Here is an 18,374-nt window from a genome sequence, read left to right as displayed (position 1 = left end):
TTTCCTGGAATGATTCGCCTCTCCCACCCCCACGCGCCGCCGTTCTTTCCCGCCGCCTCTATGGTTCGGAGGACCGTCCGTCGGTGTTTGTGCTGGAGGAGCGGCGCGTGTGCCTGACTTGCTGAGACGTGGCTGCGGTGGGGGCGGGGAAGGCCTCTGGCGGGTGGAAACCGACGAGGCGGAGGCGGCGGACCGCGAGTTGCCCGGTGGTTTGTTTGTGTTGCCTGTAAGTTGCGCGACTCTCTTCTACGTGTCCCTGCAACGCCGCCCTGGGGAGCAGCAGCAATGCTTGGCCGAAACCTTCACAGGAGATGATTGGGGGCGGAGGGCGCCTGTCACCGTCCCCCAAACCAAAGGGCGGGGTCAGGCTTCCTCTTCAGGGGTGGGGAAGTCTCTCTGTTGGGGTCCCTCCCTGTGATGGGGCTTTCCCCGTCCCGACCTCTTGAAGCAGCCGTGGGCCTGCCTGTTGAGCATCCGCGGGAGGGAGGAGCGAGAGCCCCGGTGCGAAATCCCTGACCCACTTACGGGTTTCCAGGGGCGCTGCGGGTTTTGGAGGTCCCTCTTCTCTCTCCTCCCCCCCACTGACCCACCCACACCGTTCTCCATTTGAAAGCAGCTCCATAAAGCGGGTGTTTTCTCATAAGTGTGGAAAAAGCAACCTCTCGCTGTGTTTGCCAGCAGTAGCCTCAGGTTGATCTTTTACAGTATCAACAGATGCTGCATTTCCAGTACTTGCTGTCTGCCACTTTTCGGTAACAATTGTACTTTTTTTATATACTTTTGTTTTGCTTTGTTTTTAATGGTCCTAAGACATAGCTCTTAAAAAGTCCTTTTTGATTCACGTTTAGCTTAGCCTTGCAAATAAGTGCACGAAAGTTAGAGGCCTGCCTAGAAAAGGAAGTTTTTTTTCAGTAGTCTGCTGGGTGTTGCCCAAGGAGGGGCACAGATCTCTAGCCCTCCTGCAGCAGCATCTTGTGTTTCTGTGCTAGATACCAGAGGGGAGGAGCTTCCCTGGTTTCTATCCTAGGTGCAGAGTTCCTCCTCCAACAGCTCCCTCACTCACCCATATGGTATTCAATGCACTTGCCTATACTGTATGTCGTTTCTTGCCACCTGTATAGCTACCACTAGCTACCAGGCTATGAGTTGGACCAAACTGCGGGAGGCAGTGGAAGAGAGGAGTGCCTGGCGTGCTCTGGTCCATGGGGTCACGAAGAGTCAGATACGACTAAACGACTAAACAACAACAAAGCTACCAGGCTAGTGTTTAAGCAGAAGGCTATTTTAGCTGCCACCCTCAATAAAGCCAGTTTTTCTCCATTCATTTTTATTATTGACAACAGTGTTGTATACAACTGAACACACTGATGTCATTCAGTAATGTTAAACTGTAATAGAAGGCTGACAGGTCACTTGGGGGGCAAGTGATATGACCTGAGAAGAGCAAATGTTTGGGAAATGGGCTGTCTGCCCTGTGTCATGCACATGGACAGAGAGAGGAAGAGACATATTTGTGGTTCTGCATATGTGAAGTGTGTGTGTGTGTGTGTGTGAGAGAGAGAGAGAGAGAGAGAGAGGGAGAGGCTATGGTATGGTCATCTTTTATTTTCCTCCACGATATTGGGGAGTGCTCCCCGATGTTGTTAGCACACACACACACACACACACTGATGTTGTTTCTGCCTGTCAGTATTGTGTGATCTTCACAATCAGGATCAGCAGGACATAGCTGACTCTCTATGACAAGCATTGTCATGTTTGATACAGCAGAGGCTTTCGTGAAGAAAAACGGGAGTGGAGTGACTCGTGTGTATCAGTCCCTGTCTCCTGAAGACCTCTGCCCCACCAGTCAGCCATCTGGAACAGGCAGGGGAGAGAGGCACAGGAATCTTCAGAGCGAAAGAGGCAAAAAATTGCCTCCTGCCTTCTGTTTATGGAAGTTTTTGCTGGATCAAAGAGCCATTGGTGAATGGGAGGACACTTCAAGTCTTCAAGTGGTGGTCCCTATTAGAGCAAGTACATTTTTTAAAATGTAGATGTAGGTATGAGTAGGGAAAACATTAATACACTTCTCTCTGCTCTATAGAATACATCTTGGAATGCACAACAATCTTAAGAAAAATGTTTTGAGTAGCTACTGTACTAACTGGGCCATGTAATTTCATTATGTAGAATTTCACAACCGGACATAACCTGGATTTTAGACCCCCTATACGCTGGGACTAGTAGTGAGCAATGGTGGGGAGTTTTCAACTGCTATATTTTTCTATGGAAAACACTTTGTTTTCAAAATGCATTGTCTCATAGAATTAGTATCATAATGATTGGGTACAATGCCAATCAAATTAGGACACTTAAAAATGTAATTAACTCCCACATTCCCACGACTGTCCTTGCTAGGGAAACACATACTAGGATTATTTTTTGTAAGGAGTGTAGATTGACACCAAAAGTATATATGATCCAAACATGTTAAATCACTCCACAACCTATGTAGGCCACTGGAAAATATTCCAGTTAAGTTTATTCCTGAAAAAAATGCCGTTTATCTTGCTAAACTTCTTGTATGTGTTTTAACAATAATTCTTTATAAATCTAGGGTATGCTGTGGTCATGTCCCAAAAGGATAATGAACCCTTGAATGAAGTTGCTCATGAACTTGAGGAAAATGTTCAGAAGACAGAGGAGGCAGAACCCACTGAGACTAATGGAGGGGAAGCTGAGCTTGTGGCTATGACACGGAAAAGGCCTGAAGCGAAAATCCCTGAGCCCAGTATTGCACAACAGCCACTGGGTCAGAATGTACAGGTATCGGTGCTAAACCTGCTATCAGTAAATTCTCATTTACCACAACAATGTTCACATTTTAATATTATACATTCCCTAGCAGGATTTGGGGGCCAAGAAGATCCATTTGAATGAAATGTGGAACTGTGAGATGTGGATATCTGTGTTCTACATTTGTCCTGTGTGCTAAATAGTCAGGTGCATCATTAATATTCATCTTGTTGGATCTGTTTGAGACAAAAGGAAAACAGGAGTCAGACTTGTGTAACTTATGATGGGCTAAGAAGATGTGCATGGATGTAGCAGCGGACAGCACAGTGGCAAAACCCTGTTGTTGATTTTGCTACCTTACTCGGTCGGAACTGTGACAGTCTGTAAAGGCTGAGACAAACTGAGTGCTTTAAGGAGGATGGAACCTGTCAAAAGGGATACAAGCAATGACCTGCATTCTCCTCTGCTTAATTTTCGTTTAATTAATTATTTTTAAAATTATTTAATAAAAAGATGTATGGTGGAATCTAACACTGCTTGAGCGGGTTCCTGCTAGTGCAATGAGACTTCACCTTTCTCTCCTCCCCATATACACCCACAACTGTTCTGGACCCCCTAGAGCTGTGGTTGCTAATGTGGGGCACATGCCCTACAGGGGGGCAATTTTATTTTTAAGGGGGACAATTCAAGAATGACTTATTAGCAGTTAATGGCCTTTTAGGTTTCCTCCATGTGAATAGGAATTCACTTTTTGAATAATAAGAATGATATGTCATGGGGGGGGGGGCATCAGGATTTTAGAGTTGCTTAGGTGGGGCATGGCCAAAAAAAGGTTGCGAACCACTGCCCTAGAGCATATTTTGAGGGCATGTGCCTTTTACCAGCTTTGTCTGGATTGGGATAACTTGGCCGCTGTAGACCATGCATTGGTAAGTAGCTAGTGCAGAATGCAGCAGCTAGACTGCTGATGGGGGCAGATGGCCAACAGCATGTGACACCTCTTTAAAACATATATACTGGATGCCCATATGGCAAGGTTCAAGACTCTTGTGTTGCTATAAAAATTCCTGAATGACTTGGTTTTCCTGTCTGGAAATGAATTTTGGTTAAACTGGATGTTTAATTTCAATAGTACAGTTGGCAATGTCCTTTTGTTTCTTCCCCAGAGTTCCAGTTCCATGGAAGAGTCGCAGACAGGATGGGGTTACTGGGGGAGCTGGGGAAAATCATTGCTCTCGACTGCTTCTGCTACAGTGGCTACCGTAGGTGAGGCTGCCCGAAACCTAAGCTATGCAATCCGAATCAAATAAATTGGGTCTGCTCGAAATTGCTTTTCTTTTTCTTTTTTGCCTTTAGAAGTTAAAAGTGACAGGTGCAAAATGTTCTATATAGAAAACAACAGAAGAAAATTAATTAGTGGCAGTTAAACATGGTAAAAATGTAAGCAGCAGCACGGAAGTTGAAGGTTGCAATGTGTGCTGTCTGTTAAAGAGGAAAAAGAGGGAAATATTAAGCTACTGGCTTGATTGGGCAATTCATTGTGCTTTTCAAATGCAGCATACTGCCTGCAGCAATTCATCTTGCTGACTTGGCCTCTGCTTGCTTGGTGAAGTAATTCATTTTACCTTTGGACTAAAGTAACATCTCTGCTTTCTTTAGGTCACGGAATCTCAAATGTCATTGAAAAAGCAGAGACATCCCTTGGGATCCCCAGCCCTACTGAATTATCTTCTGAGGCTAAAGATGTTGGGGAAGGTTGGTTTCTATTAACAATATATAAACTATTTGAAGTTTGCCCCTTGTGGTACTATGATGGATGTTGTTGTTTTAATGCTATTACTTCTTGTGCAAGGGAATCTGTTATATATTTCAATAGAAGCTGCTATTTTGCTGTCACTAGTTTACTTACAGGTTGTGAGGCTCTTCATAAGTATCAGCTTCCCTTGCCTCCTTTTATCCAAGACATACACAAAGGAATGGGAGCTACAGCCCATAGCCTATGTCTTATCTAGCACTGGCACCTCCTGTATGGCTGTGGGAGATGCCTTTGCACATGAGGATTCTTTGCTGTATGGTGTAAATGACTACTGGTCCCAATCAAATCAAATGCATATTTCTCAGCTTATTGCATGTGAAACTACTGGCGTAGATTGGCTGGGATCCAAATAATTGCATTACTATTTCCTGCCAACCTAGCAGTTCGAAAGCACATCAACGTGCAAGTAGATAAATAGGTACCACTCCGGCGGGAAGGTAAACGGCATTTCCATGCACTGCTCTGGTTTGCCAGAAGCGGCTTAGTCATGCTGGCCACATGATCCGGAAACTGTCTGCGGACAAACGCCGGCTCCCTCGGCCAGTAAAGCGAGATGAGCGCCGCAACCCCAGAGTCATCCATGACTGGACTTAACGGTCAGGGGTCCCTTTACCTTTACTTTTATTTCCATGCACTCAAAGGGACTTTGAACTTGTTTGAAAGAGCAGTTCCCCATGGCAAGCTATTGAAAATAAAGGGGACTTTCAAGTTAGCTTGTGATGATGACATATGTGTCTGCTTTTGGTTGGGGAGGGAGTGTCACGCTACACTGGCCTTGCCCAAATATCTCTGCATCAAGCCCTATATACATTGCAACACTAAGCCAAAGCATGGCTAAGCATTGTTATCTTGGTGTGCAGGTGCCAACAGTAAAAACTGCAACCTGCTTCACTCTTCCTGTGATCTTCATGTTGCTGGAGCTGAGCCATGGTCTGGCTTGCTGGTATGTCCAAATCCAGGCTTGTGGTTGGTCTCACTCCAGACAAGCTGTAGACAAGGTTTGTTCTTGCCTTGGCACTTGTGGTTTGTCTGAAAGACACAAACCATGACTATGGATTTGGATGTAATGCTAAGCCAAACCTTGTGGGTGTGGGTATCAAAGCAGACCTTATTTTTACTGTTAGTACTTGCACACTCATGCATTCACAGTAAGCCATGGTTTGGCTTAGCATTATGTGCAACCTGCGTCCTTGCCTAGGATGATACTGTTACCATAACACCGGATTCCTTCATTGTAGAATGTCAATTGTAAAAGTAGACATGGAGGCAGAGGGCAGAATCCAATATTTGCATTAGGGGACTTTCACCTCCTCTCATCCCCACTGCAGCTTCCTATGCACACCTCAGTTCTATTCTTGAGGGTCCCCCAACCCTCTGGAACAGATTTGGAGCTCATGGCAAGGACTGTTTGACTCATGAACTCAAGCTTTGAATTCAACCCAAAATAAAAATAGAACTACTTGGCCGTATTCAGAAAACGTCATTTGGGAAACAGAAATAAAGCAAAGATCTGCCATTTCTTAAAGACACATGCTTATCCAAATCAGTTTTCAAATTATGACCTCATGGGTCACAAAATGTTGAACTGCCTTTTAATCACAAGTGTCGAACACAAGATTACAGCTCACTTCAGAATTCCTAGCTTTCTATCAAGTAGCTGTTTTATCACTGACCCTGAAGTCAACTATGGATTTTGTCACACGAAGATCAGATTTGCAACAGGTTTGTGATATTAAGCACTACATCTGTGATGCTCTACATTCATGTCGGCACTACATCTATGATATTGCATGAGTTTTATGTGGCATTATCACAAATATATTAAAAAAGATGCTTGGGACCTTATTTGCTGCCTCTTTTTCATAGAAGCATCAATTTTATGCAATTCAGAGAGAGAGAAAGAGATCTTAGATTTGGTATACACCTTTATTTATTTAATGAATCGCTTCCTATAAAGCATTTTGCAGAAATTTCATAATACCATAGAAACAATTGCGTATATTAAAACGGGTAAAACAATTGCCCAGACATTTTTACATTTCTCCCTCCCTTTTTTGTTCTAAACCAGGGTGGAGAACCTTTTTGGCTCTTTGACCAGATCCTTATCAAATTAGACAGGTAGGTGGTGGTAACCACCTGTCAGTCACTTGACAATCACAGTGATGTTAACTGATTGGGTGCTTTGAAGTAGGGACTTCAAATCACCATGCACAGCCCTAGGCATAAGGAGTGCAAGGGAACTCTTTCACCTGACCTAGCAGCCTTTGGCTCTACTGCTCACCAGCTGATGGGCAGCAGAATCAAAGCCTGCTTTCCTTTGCCAATGGACAATTGGGTGGTCAATTAAGGGGCTTGATTGTGCATTTGCAGCTGCTGCATCTCTGCTTGCCCCACACCTGGCACCACAAATGAAGTCAGGTGTGGAGAGGTGTGCATGGTTTGGGGGAAATGGCCTAGTAGGTCAAATTTAAATCCCTCACAGGCTAAGTTTGGCCCACACACCACTTAAATCCTATTCCCTTCCCCTTGTTTCAGAAATCCAAAACTCTGAAGAAGGCAATGATGGCAAAGAAGAGTCTGAAAATCCCTCGCCTATTAGTGGTGCATTTGGAATGTTTTCTACCATCTCTGCTGCTGTTCAGAGCACAGTGAGTGAGACTGCAAGCAATATATCAGTGAAGACCAGCTTATTTTATTATTTTTTATTGAATTTATTTGTTTATTGGAAGCTTGTCTTTCATTTTGAATTCTGAGTAGTGGAAAACTTGATTCAAGCGGTTGGTTGATACTGCGCAATGGCTCATTAAATCATCAAATGATTCTGTAGTGTTGTGTAATATGCATTATCATAACTTATTGGTTGGTAATTAGTTGCTTGTGACCTGTCTAGCAGCTGTATATGTTAAGAAGAAGTTTTTGATTGGCGTCTGAGTAGAAGAGGGCATTCTATCCTTGAGATGTAAAATCTGGAATGTCTTGACGGCATTCCTTCATAAAGGAGAATTTCCTGCTGCGTGCTTAAGACTTGGGCACCGATCTCAGTGAATTCCTTAGTCTAGAATTGATGTTTAATTGGGGTGGAGTGAAATATCCTGAAAGTATACAAGTACATTAGCAAAAGGTACATCGCATGGTGCTTTGTGGTGGTAAGGACCTTTGGCTAAGCAATAAAGATTTGGATTTGTAGTATTCTGTGGACTTTGCTAGCCATTAGTGATGTTGCTGAACTTTGTAACACTTTATTTCATTTAGAGACGTGATGTATTCCTAACATGCTGGTATTCTGAAGTAGCCTATATTTCCTCCCCTAATAGTGTTTTTCCACTACAGTCTGAGCCACAAACCACCCCCTGCTGGCTCTAGTGATGGCAGGAGGAATGTTGCCTTAGCAGCTTTCAAACACAAAGAAGAAAGGGGAAGAGAAACATCCATCCCTGTCATTTCTGCAGCCGGGTAGCTGTTGGGGGGGGGGGTGCTTCTCAAGGTTGGCTTGTAATCTAACCTGAGAAAAGACTGTAAGGTGTTAGGTGGCGGCGGCCTGGTTTGGACTAATGCAGCACATAGTAATTTTCTAGTTTAATATCGTCACCTTCCACCTCAATGTACTATATGGAGTTCATGCTGTATGTAGTTCAATGTAAAAATAGCAGGGGGACCTATACCTGGTCAATGCAACCTAACATGGCTTCTTAATCATCTGAGGGGTTTTTTTGGAAAGCATTATTTGGTCACATTCACATCATACATTTAAAGCACATTCAATGCACATTTCAAGTGCATGGGTTCCCCCAAAGCATTATGGGAAATGTAGTTTACCACCCACAGAACTGCAATTCCCAGCACCTTTAACAAGTTACAGCTCCCAAGATTCTTTGGGGGAAGCCATGTGCTTCAGATGTGTGATGAATGTGCTTTAATGTAGGATGTGGATGTGACTTTTGATTTATTTTCGATCAATGTGGAATAAGCAGACGAAATGTGTCTCACTGGGTTCGTAAAACAAAATGAGAAATATAGTTTTTGCAAACTTATCCACTTCTTACAGCATATAATTATATGCTTTTGAAAAATTATTTGTCGTGTTTATGGTTGTTCCAGCATCAAGATAAAGTGGTGTTAGGCTGTGTTGTTCCTTCTTATCGCCACCTATTATCATTCTTCCCAAAGACTACTAAAAACCCCACCCTGCACTTTGAACACTTGACTCCCAGTGCTCTCATCATGTGATTTATATTTCTGACTTGAGTTTTGATCTCTGTTCCTTCAATTTTTTGAATTTACTGTCATGCTCTGTGTTTTGTATACAGTGGTGCCTCGCAAGACGAAAAGAATCCGTTCCGCGAGTCTCTTCGTCTTGCGGGTTTTTTCGTCTTGCGAAGCAAGCCCATTAGCGGTTTAGCGGATTAGCGCTACAGTATTAGCGGCTTAGCGGGCTTAGCGGATCAGCTGTTAAGCGGCTTAGCAATCAGCTGTTAAGCGGCTTAACGATCAGCTGATAAGCGGCTTAACGATCAGCTGATAAGCGGCTTAACGATCAGCTGATTAGTGGCTTAGCGATCAGCTGTTAAGTGGCTTAGCCAATCAGCTGATAAGCGGTTTAGCGGCTTGGGGAAAAGGGGGGGAAAAGGAAAAAACCCCCGCAGGAACTCGCAAGACATTTTCTTCTTGCGAAGCAAGCACATAGGAAATTCGTTTTGCGAAGCACCTCCAAAACGGAAAACCCTTTCGTCTAGCGGGTTTTCCGTCTTGCGAGGCATTCGTCTTGCGGGGCACCACTGTATTTGTATTTCCAATGCTCTGTATTTTGATGTTTTGAATGTGTGCTGTAAGCCTCTTTGGGTGCAGCTCATTGTGGAAATGCAGCACGTAAGTAAACTCCATCAATCAAAGGTTTATTCTCTTTCTCTTGCTTCCCACCTTACCCTGCCCCACTTTTAGGGGAAGACTGTTATTAGTGGAAGTTTGGATGCATTAGAATTCATTGGTAAGAAGACCATGGATGTGATAGCTGAAGGTGACCCTGGTTTTAAGAAAACAAAAGGCCTGATGATCAGAAATTCCACACTTTCTCAGGTATTGGCTTACTTCAAGCTTCCACACAGCAACAAAGAGTAGCCTCTTCCTGGATTCCCTTAATGGCAAATGATCAGTCCCTAGAGCTGTTCACAGCAGAACACCAGATATTTCAGGACGAACCTTTCCTTTGTGTGTGTTTCTCTATACATGCACCAGCATTAATGCTTCAACTTTTCCATTTGTAGATCTTGCGAGAGGCAAAGGAGAGAGAAGAACAGCGGACAGCTACTGAGGTTTCCATGGCTACAGAGAAGAAAGCCCATTATGGGCTACTCTTTGATGAGTTTCAGGGTCTTTCTCATTTGGAAGCTTTAGAGATGCTTTCCAGAGAGAGTGAATCAAAGGTAATGGCCCTGAGCAATTTCCTTTTTTTACAGTTGAGGAGGAATAAAAATGAATATTTCTTTAAACTCTGGCAGATGAGCCCTTTTATGGATTCCACACAAGCATCAGTAAATGAAAGCCAGTAAATGCAGGAAAAACACCTCTCCCTGCCCTCCCCTGCTGTTTCTTTACCCCTTGTGTAGTGTTTTTTATTAAAATAAGAGCTTTCTCAATCTTTGTTGCTCCGAATGACTGAGCCATTGATAGTAAAAATCAATGGCACTGCGAGGTAGAGCAAGTTTGATATTTTTACACACACACCTTCTCTCTCTGCTGTGAGGGAATATGCCAAACACAGAGCTCCCCTTCTCAAAGAGTGAATTGCTTTCCATAGTCAGCTTGTCATTAGTGCTGCCACCTTAACTTTTCACACCAAATATCAAGCGTTTCTGGCTGGTGGGTTTACGGTTCTCTTTGTGGCTTTCTTTCCTTTTAAATCAGGTGAAGTCGGTGATAAGCGCCCTCTCCGGAGATGAGCTAGATACTTTGAAGGCCGAACTGGAACAGCTCAAAGAAGCGTTTTCGTTAGCTGAATTTTATGATGATGACGAGGAAGAAATGAAGGGTAATTACAAGAATTCCCACTTGCAAAAGTAACAGTAGACTGAATAGCAAAAGTAAAATGACTGAATGGTGAGTTCAGTCATTCCGTTATGAGTGTGGTGCAATAACACATGAAAGATGGAAAACTAAGCATATGAACCAGTCCATTAAGTCTTATCAATGGTCCATCTTGCCATTATTCTGTTTCTGACAGTGGACAGTTCTCTGGAAGCTTTGCAGGAGATGCAGATAACACAGGCTGTTAATTGACTACTCTGTGCACTTCCAGCTTCTTCAAGTGAATACCTTTGGCAAGATTATCTATGTCATCAAGCTCTTGGTTAATCACTACTGGTATTCTGACTCACTCACTCTTTCAGTCTGTGATCCAAAGCTTAAATGAAGGATATTGCAGTTGATCAGTGGGATCACGAAAACCGCAGCAGAAGTCTTGTGGACTTGCGCAAGAGAAGCACTGCTAAGCTCCACAGGATAATCTCCTTCATCATTCCTGACATAAAAGGGAAGACGACCATTATAATGCAAATCCTTGAGCAGGAGGCTGTCCCTCTTGGTAGATTTTAAGGAGACCAAGATACCGTATTTTTTGCTCTATAAAACTCACTTTTTCCCTCCTAAAAAGTAAGCAGAAATGTGTGTGGGTCTTATGGAGCGAATGCAGGCTGCACAGCTATCCCAGAAGCCAGAACAGCAAGAGGGATTGCTGCTTTCACTGCGCAGCAATCCCTCTTGCTGCTCTGGCTTCTGAGATTCAGAATATTTTTTTTCTTGTTTTCCTCCTTGTGGTCTGGTGCGTCTTATAGAGCGAAAAATACGGTATTTGTAAAGCAAAGCTATTTATACAAAAGGACAGAAATGAGTACAAATGCAAAATTCAAATGCAATTTAGTAAGTTTTAATGTCGATGATTAGATGTAGCGTTCAGCACTGTCATCTCTTGCTTTCAGAGGAGGAAGACTTCACAAAGGAAGTAGGAGATCTCTTTTCACAATTACGAGTCTCTACAACGCCAGCCAAACTAACCCAAGTGAGTGTTTTTTTTGTCATCTTTTGGCTGTTAGGCACGCCTCACAAACACTGTTATATTGCGTCTTTGACGAGGAAGTGTGTAGCAGCCACAAAAGGCATCAGGCTTGTTTACACATTTTTGTCTAGTTGAAGAAGCCATGGTCCGATCTGAAAAATACAAATATTTAGGTTACAAAATTGTAAAAATAAATAAAAACTAGGTTTGCAAAACAATAATTACCATGTGGTTAGGGCAGATCAACGTGTCAGTGTCCACTTATCCCCAGTGGAAATATGACATATCGGCAAGAGTTGGAAATTGAAAGATAACTATAGCATGTACACGGAAATCATTTCAGATTTGAAATCAGCATTGAAAGAACATATAAGAACAGTTGAAAAATTTCATGCAGAAGAAAATGAAAAAAAAAATTGTTCCCCAGTATACTGTGTATCCCAAGGGAATAATTTTTTTTGCATACCTCCAACTGTACATAGATATACATGTCATTTTCAATGCTATACATGTCACGTTCAATGCTATATAAGTCACTTACATTTATACTCATATTGTACTACTTTGGCTATGTGTTTAATAAAATACTGAATTCTTGCACTGTGAAAAACAAAGATTATGGTGAAAAGTGAAAAACATGAATTGCAAAAAAACGAGAGCTTACAGAACAAAACCAACTTCAGATATGAAATCAGCACGTCAAAATTAGGTTAGAGCAACTGCAGGTGTTAATGCAACAAAAATTATGTTCCCCATTGCGTAGTTTCATTCCAGAGGCAGTTGTACTTCCTCCATGTGCAGCATGATCGGGATGGTCCTGCCTCTCCTTTTGGTGATGGGCTGGTGTGTTTCTGCTTCCTCTCGGACAGGCAAGGAACTCCGCTCATGAATTGACGAAGAGCCTCAGCGCGCGAACTGCAAAACAAGAAACGCCGAACGAAGGAGACCAGCAAGTGGGCTCCGGGGATGCTGAGCAAGAGGATAAAAAATCAGTAGAGGTAATCATTTTAACCGAAGGAATATTGCACTGCTGTCTAGCTGTCAATGCACTTATATAATCTAAGCTCATAGCTGACAGCATGCTGCTTCATGCTTGCAGTTACAATCTCTGCATGAAGCCTGCGGGATGGAATTGGGTGGGAAAGTAACATAATAATTTATTTATTTTTTTAAAGACGAGAGACTGACATCTTTTTCTAACTTCTGCAGGAAATTCACGCGTGTGCGATCAGGAGCCTGGCTGAACTGACAGCTTATTCTATCGAAGCATTCCACAAAACTGCAGCTCTGGTTCTTCACGGGCAGCAGCAAGAGGTGTTAGCCCTAGATCGGGCCAAAGCCCTTTCACAGTAAGGCTGATCACTCTTGGCCACTCTGCTGTGTATAAGATGATAAGTAGAATCCTTCTTGCTGGCTTTGATACTACTGTTCCATTTCTCTTGATTTTGATATTAGAGAACTATTAGGCCAAACTATACTCAAGAGCTATATCCAAAGTAGCTCCACACCACTCATTCTGTTGATGCAAAGATTTTTGCTTGTGTAATGGATCTTCCACCCTTTCCTCCTCCCATGCACTCCTTTAATCTGTTCCAGAGCAGATTTGGGGAGCGGAGGAAAGTTCCCTTGTGCATGCATAAATTTTTATTCCAATGGAATAAGTGCATTGGATCCTGCCCCTGGTTATGTGTTGTTTTCCTCTGCATTTTAAAAAATCAAATGCGGCCATGGATGCTGCAGTCTGGAGCACAGAACTAGGGGTGGGGAAAACAGGGAGGAGGCAGATTGCTTCATATTTCCATCTATTTCATTTGTGAATCGCTTCTCACAAAGCATCTAGAAGCGATAAACAACAAAAACATACACAAAAATAATTTCAAATCCAATCAGTAGCAACCTGCGCAATGGTGTAGATGGAGTTGTGTTCCTGCTGCAAAGGTGCCAAAGTTCTGACTTGTCTTCCTGCTTGCTTGTGGAGCCAGGAGATCACACCACTCCTTTGGGGCCATGTGCTTGTTTTCACTCCACAGGGGACTTTATACTTATCTCACCACCCAAAGTGGTGGATCGATGAGACAGAATAGTGATGTCCCGATCAGCCCCCCCCCCTCCCCAGAGTGTAAGAGTGTGATGCTGACAGATTATTTGAAAAATCCCTGTTCCCTCCACCATCTGTCTCTTGAATACAGGCTTGAATTAAGCTTGAAGGAAGCTGATTCTTTCATATCTTTTTTCAAAAAGAATGTTAATTCATCAAATCACTTTTGGTTTTGAAGAGCAGTTATTGAAAAGCATTGCATTCAAGGAGGAAATTTTCTTTCAATTTGTGTTTACTGTATGCTGTTTGTTCTTTCTTAGAATGACCATTGTGTTGTGCAAAGAACTATCGGCTGTATCTAAAGGCTTCGTGACGTGCTTAACAGCTGCTGGGGTAAGAAGTCAAGTTTAAAGAGTTGTTGGACAATGGTATGATCTTACTTCAGTCATCTGAAAAGCTGGATTTCCCTTTGTTTTGCTTTTTTAAAAGAGGAGGCAGCCTATGGTCTCTTGTGGCTGCAGCAGTCAGTTCTGGACTTTACTTTACTCTCTCTTTATTAAAAGGTTTTTTAAAAAAAGAAAAGAAGGGGAAAAATCCATAGGGTGATAATCTAGTTAGTTATACTCATAGAGTTGACCAACTAAAATCATTGGATTCAAGTCCATTAATTTCATAATATGACTTAGTGAGATAACAGTATTTTGCAAACTGTTGTTTAGCAACGTCTGTGGAAAATGTCCATTTTGCACTATGCTTATTTTAGAGATATCTTCTTGGTTTCTGTGCCCCCCCTCCTTTGGCGGCTGACATTGACTGCATATTATGAACTTCCTATTCATAATTTCTGGTAGCCCCCTCAGTACACTTGGTTCATACTGACCTTTCTCTCTCTCAAGTAGCGTGATGCCCCAGTATTACAGCTGTTGTTTTAATTTTTGCAAGCTCATCTGAGAAACTGACTTTACTTTGTATGTAACATGTTTTTGATGTGAAATACATCAGAGCTGCATTTTCAAATAATGTGAGGTGGATTATCAGCTAATCTAATCAGTGTATCTTTAAATCATTTTTAGACTGGAGATCAGATAATATTCAAGAGGTTTTGTGCTGTGTTTGGTAATGCAACCTAAAATATCCAATCTTTCCAGGTGGAAGAGAAGGCAGATGTCCTTAACCCTTTAATCACTGGAGTGTTTTTGGAGGTCAGTTGCAATGTACTTGAAAATTTTAGCTAGTTAAACAATGTATATTTTTACTGGCTATGACTTTGTCTGAAGTGGGCTGGCTGATGACTGGAGTGAAGAAAGAATAAGTTGAGAAATCTTGTGTGTGTGTGAATATTGTCATAAAGTTACAGCATCTGGTTCATATTATGTAACTAGTTTCTGAAATCTCATTACCGAAAGAGCTAAGTGTGGTGTAATCTTTCTGTTGTGCTGATTGGGTGGCAAGTAGAGGATAAAATGTTGAGAAATATTTCTGACTGCTCATTTAGACTGCGGAAGGTTATGCTGTAAAACTTTAATCTGGATTTTTGGAACAAAAATAATCTTTAATACTTCCCAAACTCTTATGGATTGCAGATGTAGAAAGTATATGAACTATCTGCTCAAATGACAGTGGGTGGAGGGTGGGCATAGCTCTTCAGTGAACATGGTTTGTAGGCTACCAGATGGGACATGGCTATATCTCAGCCCTTTCTCCTAGATGCCTTTTGTTGCATAATGTCCCATTATTCCATTGAAGTGGTTGATTTGGGGAGCAGTGGTTGTGAGATGCTGAACAAATGCTAACCTCTAGAATTAGCAGGCACTCTTTATGGAAAGGGGCCCCCAGCGTGATTGCCCTTTTATGTTCTTCTTTGCAGGCTTCAAACAGTGCCTCTTACATCCAAGATGCCTTCCAGCTACTCCTGCCAGTTCTACAGATTTCTCACATCAAGGCTCGTACAGAGTTAACACGGCAATAAATCAAATCTCTGCACCTAGAGCAGTGCCCCAGCCGGCATAAATGGCACCTCCCCGGTTCAGCAAAATAATAGGAGCTTGTAACAAAATACAAACGTTTTGACTGTGTTTCACTGACCAGTAATAACTTGCTGAATGGCCATCATTTATCTGCCTAGGCTAGCGAGGAGGATAAAGTGCAGACAACGTTGCAAGTTCAAAGTATGGGGAGGCTTTGTCACTGTGTCGGTTAATGTTTTTCCCCAGAGGTTCCTGGAGAAAGAATCATTAAGGTTGCAATACTGGGCACAGTTACACGGGAGTAAGTTCCATAGGACACAGTGTGACTTCCTTCCAAGTGAACAAACATGGGGTTACACTACAAGTATGAGTGTTTTAAAGAGATTTCATTAAAGGCCTGGATCAGCCCCTTATCTTCCTAGCCTTGCTTCTTTTATTAATGAAACCTTAGAGACAAATTGGGAATTCTAAAAAAATCGCTCTTCAAGTGGCACTGTTTCTTTGAGCTTACTTGTTTGGATAGAACAGAAACTTAGACCAGATTTGGTCAATATACTTGGAATGTCTACCTTTTCAGTGATCGATGAAAAGTAGCTCAAAGAGAACTAGCTAATAAAAAGCTAATATAGGCTAAATGTACATAGTTGGTGGCTGTATTTTGTTCCTCTTGGCCCTATCTTAAGTGGCTGAATGCTCTTGCGCTATTGTATTCAGGAGTGTGGGATCCCTCCCTAGATGCCTAGGCAAAGGTTTGTTGCTGATTCATATGGACAAGCCCCAAGACTTTCAGGACAGAATTATTTTTATAGAATTATTACTTTGCATTGTTTATATCTTGCGTGGCTATGGGAAGGTTTTCCTCCCCCCCCCCCCTTGTGCTTGCAGTCTGGGAGGAACACCCTGAATATTTTTGTATTAAACAACCAAGCAACTTGCTATGATTTGCCCCACTTAGAGAATAAAATGAGTGCTTGACTAGTAAGGGAAAAGGCTTGGGTTGCATCCAATTAAGTCTTGCTCACTGAAATTAATGAACTTAAGTTAACATATCTATTAACTTCAATGGGTCTACTCTGAGTAGGACTAGCATTGGATACAGCCGTTTGAAATGGTATCATGGAGTTGTAGAGTTGGAAGGGTCATCTAGTCCAACCCCCAACCTTTCTCTTATTTTAAGAGTGAATTTTTCACCATCTTTATCAGGATTGGTCTATTGCCAGGGTAGTGAACATGGTGCCCTCTTGATGTTGTTGGGCAACATCCCCAATAGAGATGATGGGAGTTGCAGTCCAACCACATCTGGAGGGCACCATGTTGCTTATCCCTGGTTTGTTGTAATATTTTTAGTATCTTTTTCAGCCTTCAAACTGCTCTGATTTCTAAATCCTCTGACTACTGGCATACCCTGTTACTCAGAAAAGCAGCATTGCAGCAGCACACTCAAAATGGTGGCTACATCAGGGCAAACGTCTTTCAGCTTTCAATAAATGTTCTATTGTTTGGGACAGATTCTTTTTCTACCAAAGAATCTATATTTTAAATATGTATGTTTGTGAAATCTGCACTATATTATATAAAGAGAATAAATGTTCTGTGATTCAATAAAGAGAAAGTTTTCCATTAAAACCAGGCTATCTATCCATTGTCTGTAGGATGCAGGCATGCTTATTCCAGGATGGGTCAACAAAAGGTGAATCACACTTGTTGCTACTGCTCTAAAGCTTGTTCCCTTACATGTGCTTTATCCTGCAAAGGAGTAGCAGGTCACAGTCTTATGTATCATAGTCTGGCAGTCCTGCATATGGTGTTTTGAAATATAAAGAGAGATGATAGTATATATGCTCGATAAACTGACTCTGGAACCTGTGAACAGAGAGTTTTGCAGAAATTGACAGCTTTCCATAAACTATGACTCACAGCAACTGTGTTTTTCATTGTAAACACAAACAAAGGGGGATGTATTGTTAAATTGCAGGAAAGGGAAAACAATTCCCAAGAGGCATTAATAATTTTAATGGAAAAATCTTCAAGCAACATCCAAGATCTGTAGTGTAATGAGCCTTGCTAGTTGTTCAAGAAATTATAAGGCTTCTCCCAAGGCACCAGGAGGAGGGGGGGGGAGGAACTAGTTGTCACCCCCTCTTCTCTCCTCCATCCCCTGCACATTAGATGTAATTCTGCAGTCACTTAACATGATTTCCCAACACATTTTGAGTGTTTTCCTCTTGCTTTTTTAATAGTGGGAACATGCAACAGCAGGTCTCTAAAACTCTTACTTCATGATACAGCAAATATGTTTCTAACGGGGGGGATCTTCTCAGCCTCTTTGGGATTTCCCAGTCCCAGACTGGGCTACTTTGCTCTTCCAAGTTCAGACTATTTATTAACTAGCTATTCTGTAGCAGTAATACTAATTTATTTCTTTGGTGCACTCTACTGTTTGTTTCCTGCTGTTGTGAAGCATCCAATTATTGCTACCATCTGCTTCCCACATAGTTTTGCATTCCCACCTACTCCTTTTTCATGGTTATCCTTCCGCAGAGAAAAAGTAGAACTGTAAATCGGTGCCAAGAATAGGAGATAGCCATGGCAGTTGTGAATAAACATCAACAAGATCAAATCATTTTTCTTCTCTTCCTGTGTGGAATTGTATTATGCTCTGGCTTAGCAGGCATCATCCCTCCTGCTGCTGTACTCATAAAGAAAAAAAGAGAGAGTATTTATTCA

General features: G+C 42.2%; 1 protein-coding gene across 1 annotated transcript; it reads left to right on the top strand.

Moving 5' to 3' along the window:
* The first annotated feature begins 64 nt into the window (after positions 1 to 64).
* On the top strand, positions 65 to 17,273 carry FAM114A2 (family with sequence similarity 114 member A2). Its single transcript, XM_080988415.1, has 14 exons — positions 65 to 226; positions 2,600 to 2,808; positions 3,945 to 4,044; positions 4,438 to 4,533; positions 7,130 to 7,242; positions 9,533 to 9,667; positions 9,856 to 10,014; positions 10,496 to 10,619; positions 11,566 to 11,645; positions 12,512 to 12,640; positions 12,852 to 12,991; positions 14,001 to 14,073; positions 14,829 to 14,882; positions 15,548 to 17,273. Exons 2-14 carry the CDS (start codon positions 2,614 to 2,616, stop codon positions 15,647 to 15,649), a joined length of 1,500 nt encoding a protein of 499 aa, XP_080844541.1. The 5' UTR covers positions 65 to 226; positions 2,600 to 2,613; the 3' UTR covers positions 15,650 to 17,273.
* Positions 17,274 to 18,374: the final 1,101 nt, after the last annotated feature.

Source organism: Podarcis pityusensis, assembly GCF_964106645.2.
Source record: "Podarcis pityusensis genome assembly, chromosome: 2".
In the NCBI taxonomy this organism is placed as follows: domain Eukaryota; kingdom Metazoa; phylum Chordata; class Lepidosauria; order Squamata; family Lacertidae; genus Podarcis; species Podarcis pityusensis.
The sequence above is the reverse complement of the archived record's forward strand: the minus strand, read 5'-3'. Positions and strand labels throughout refer to the sequence as shown.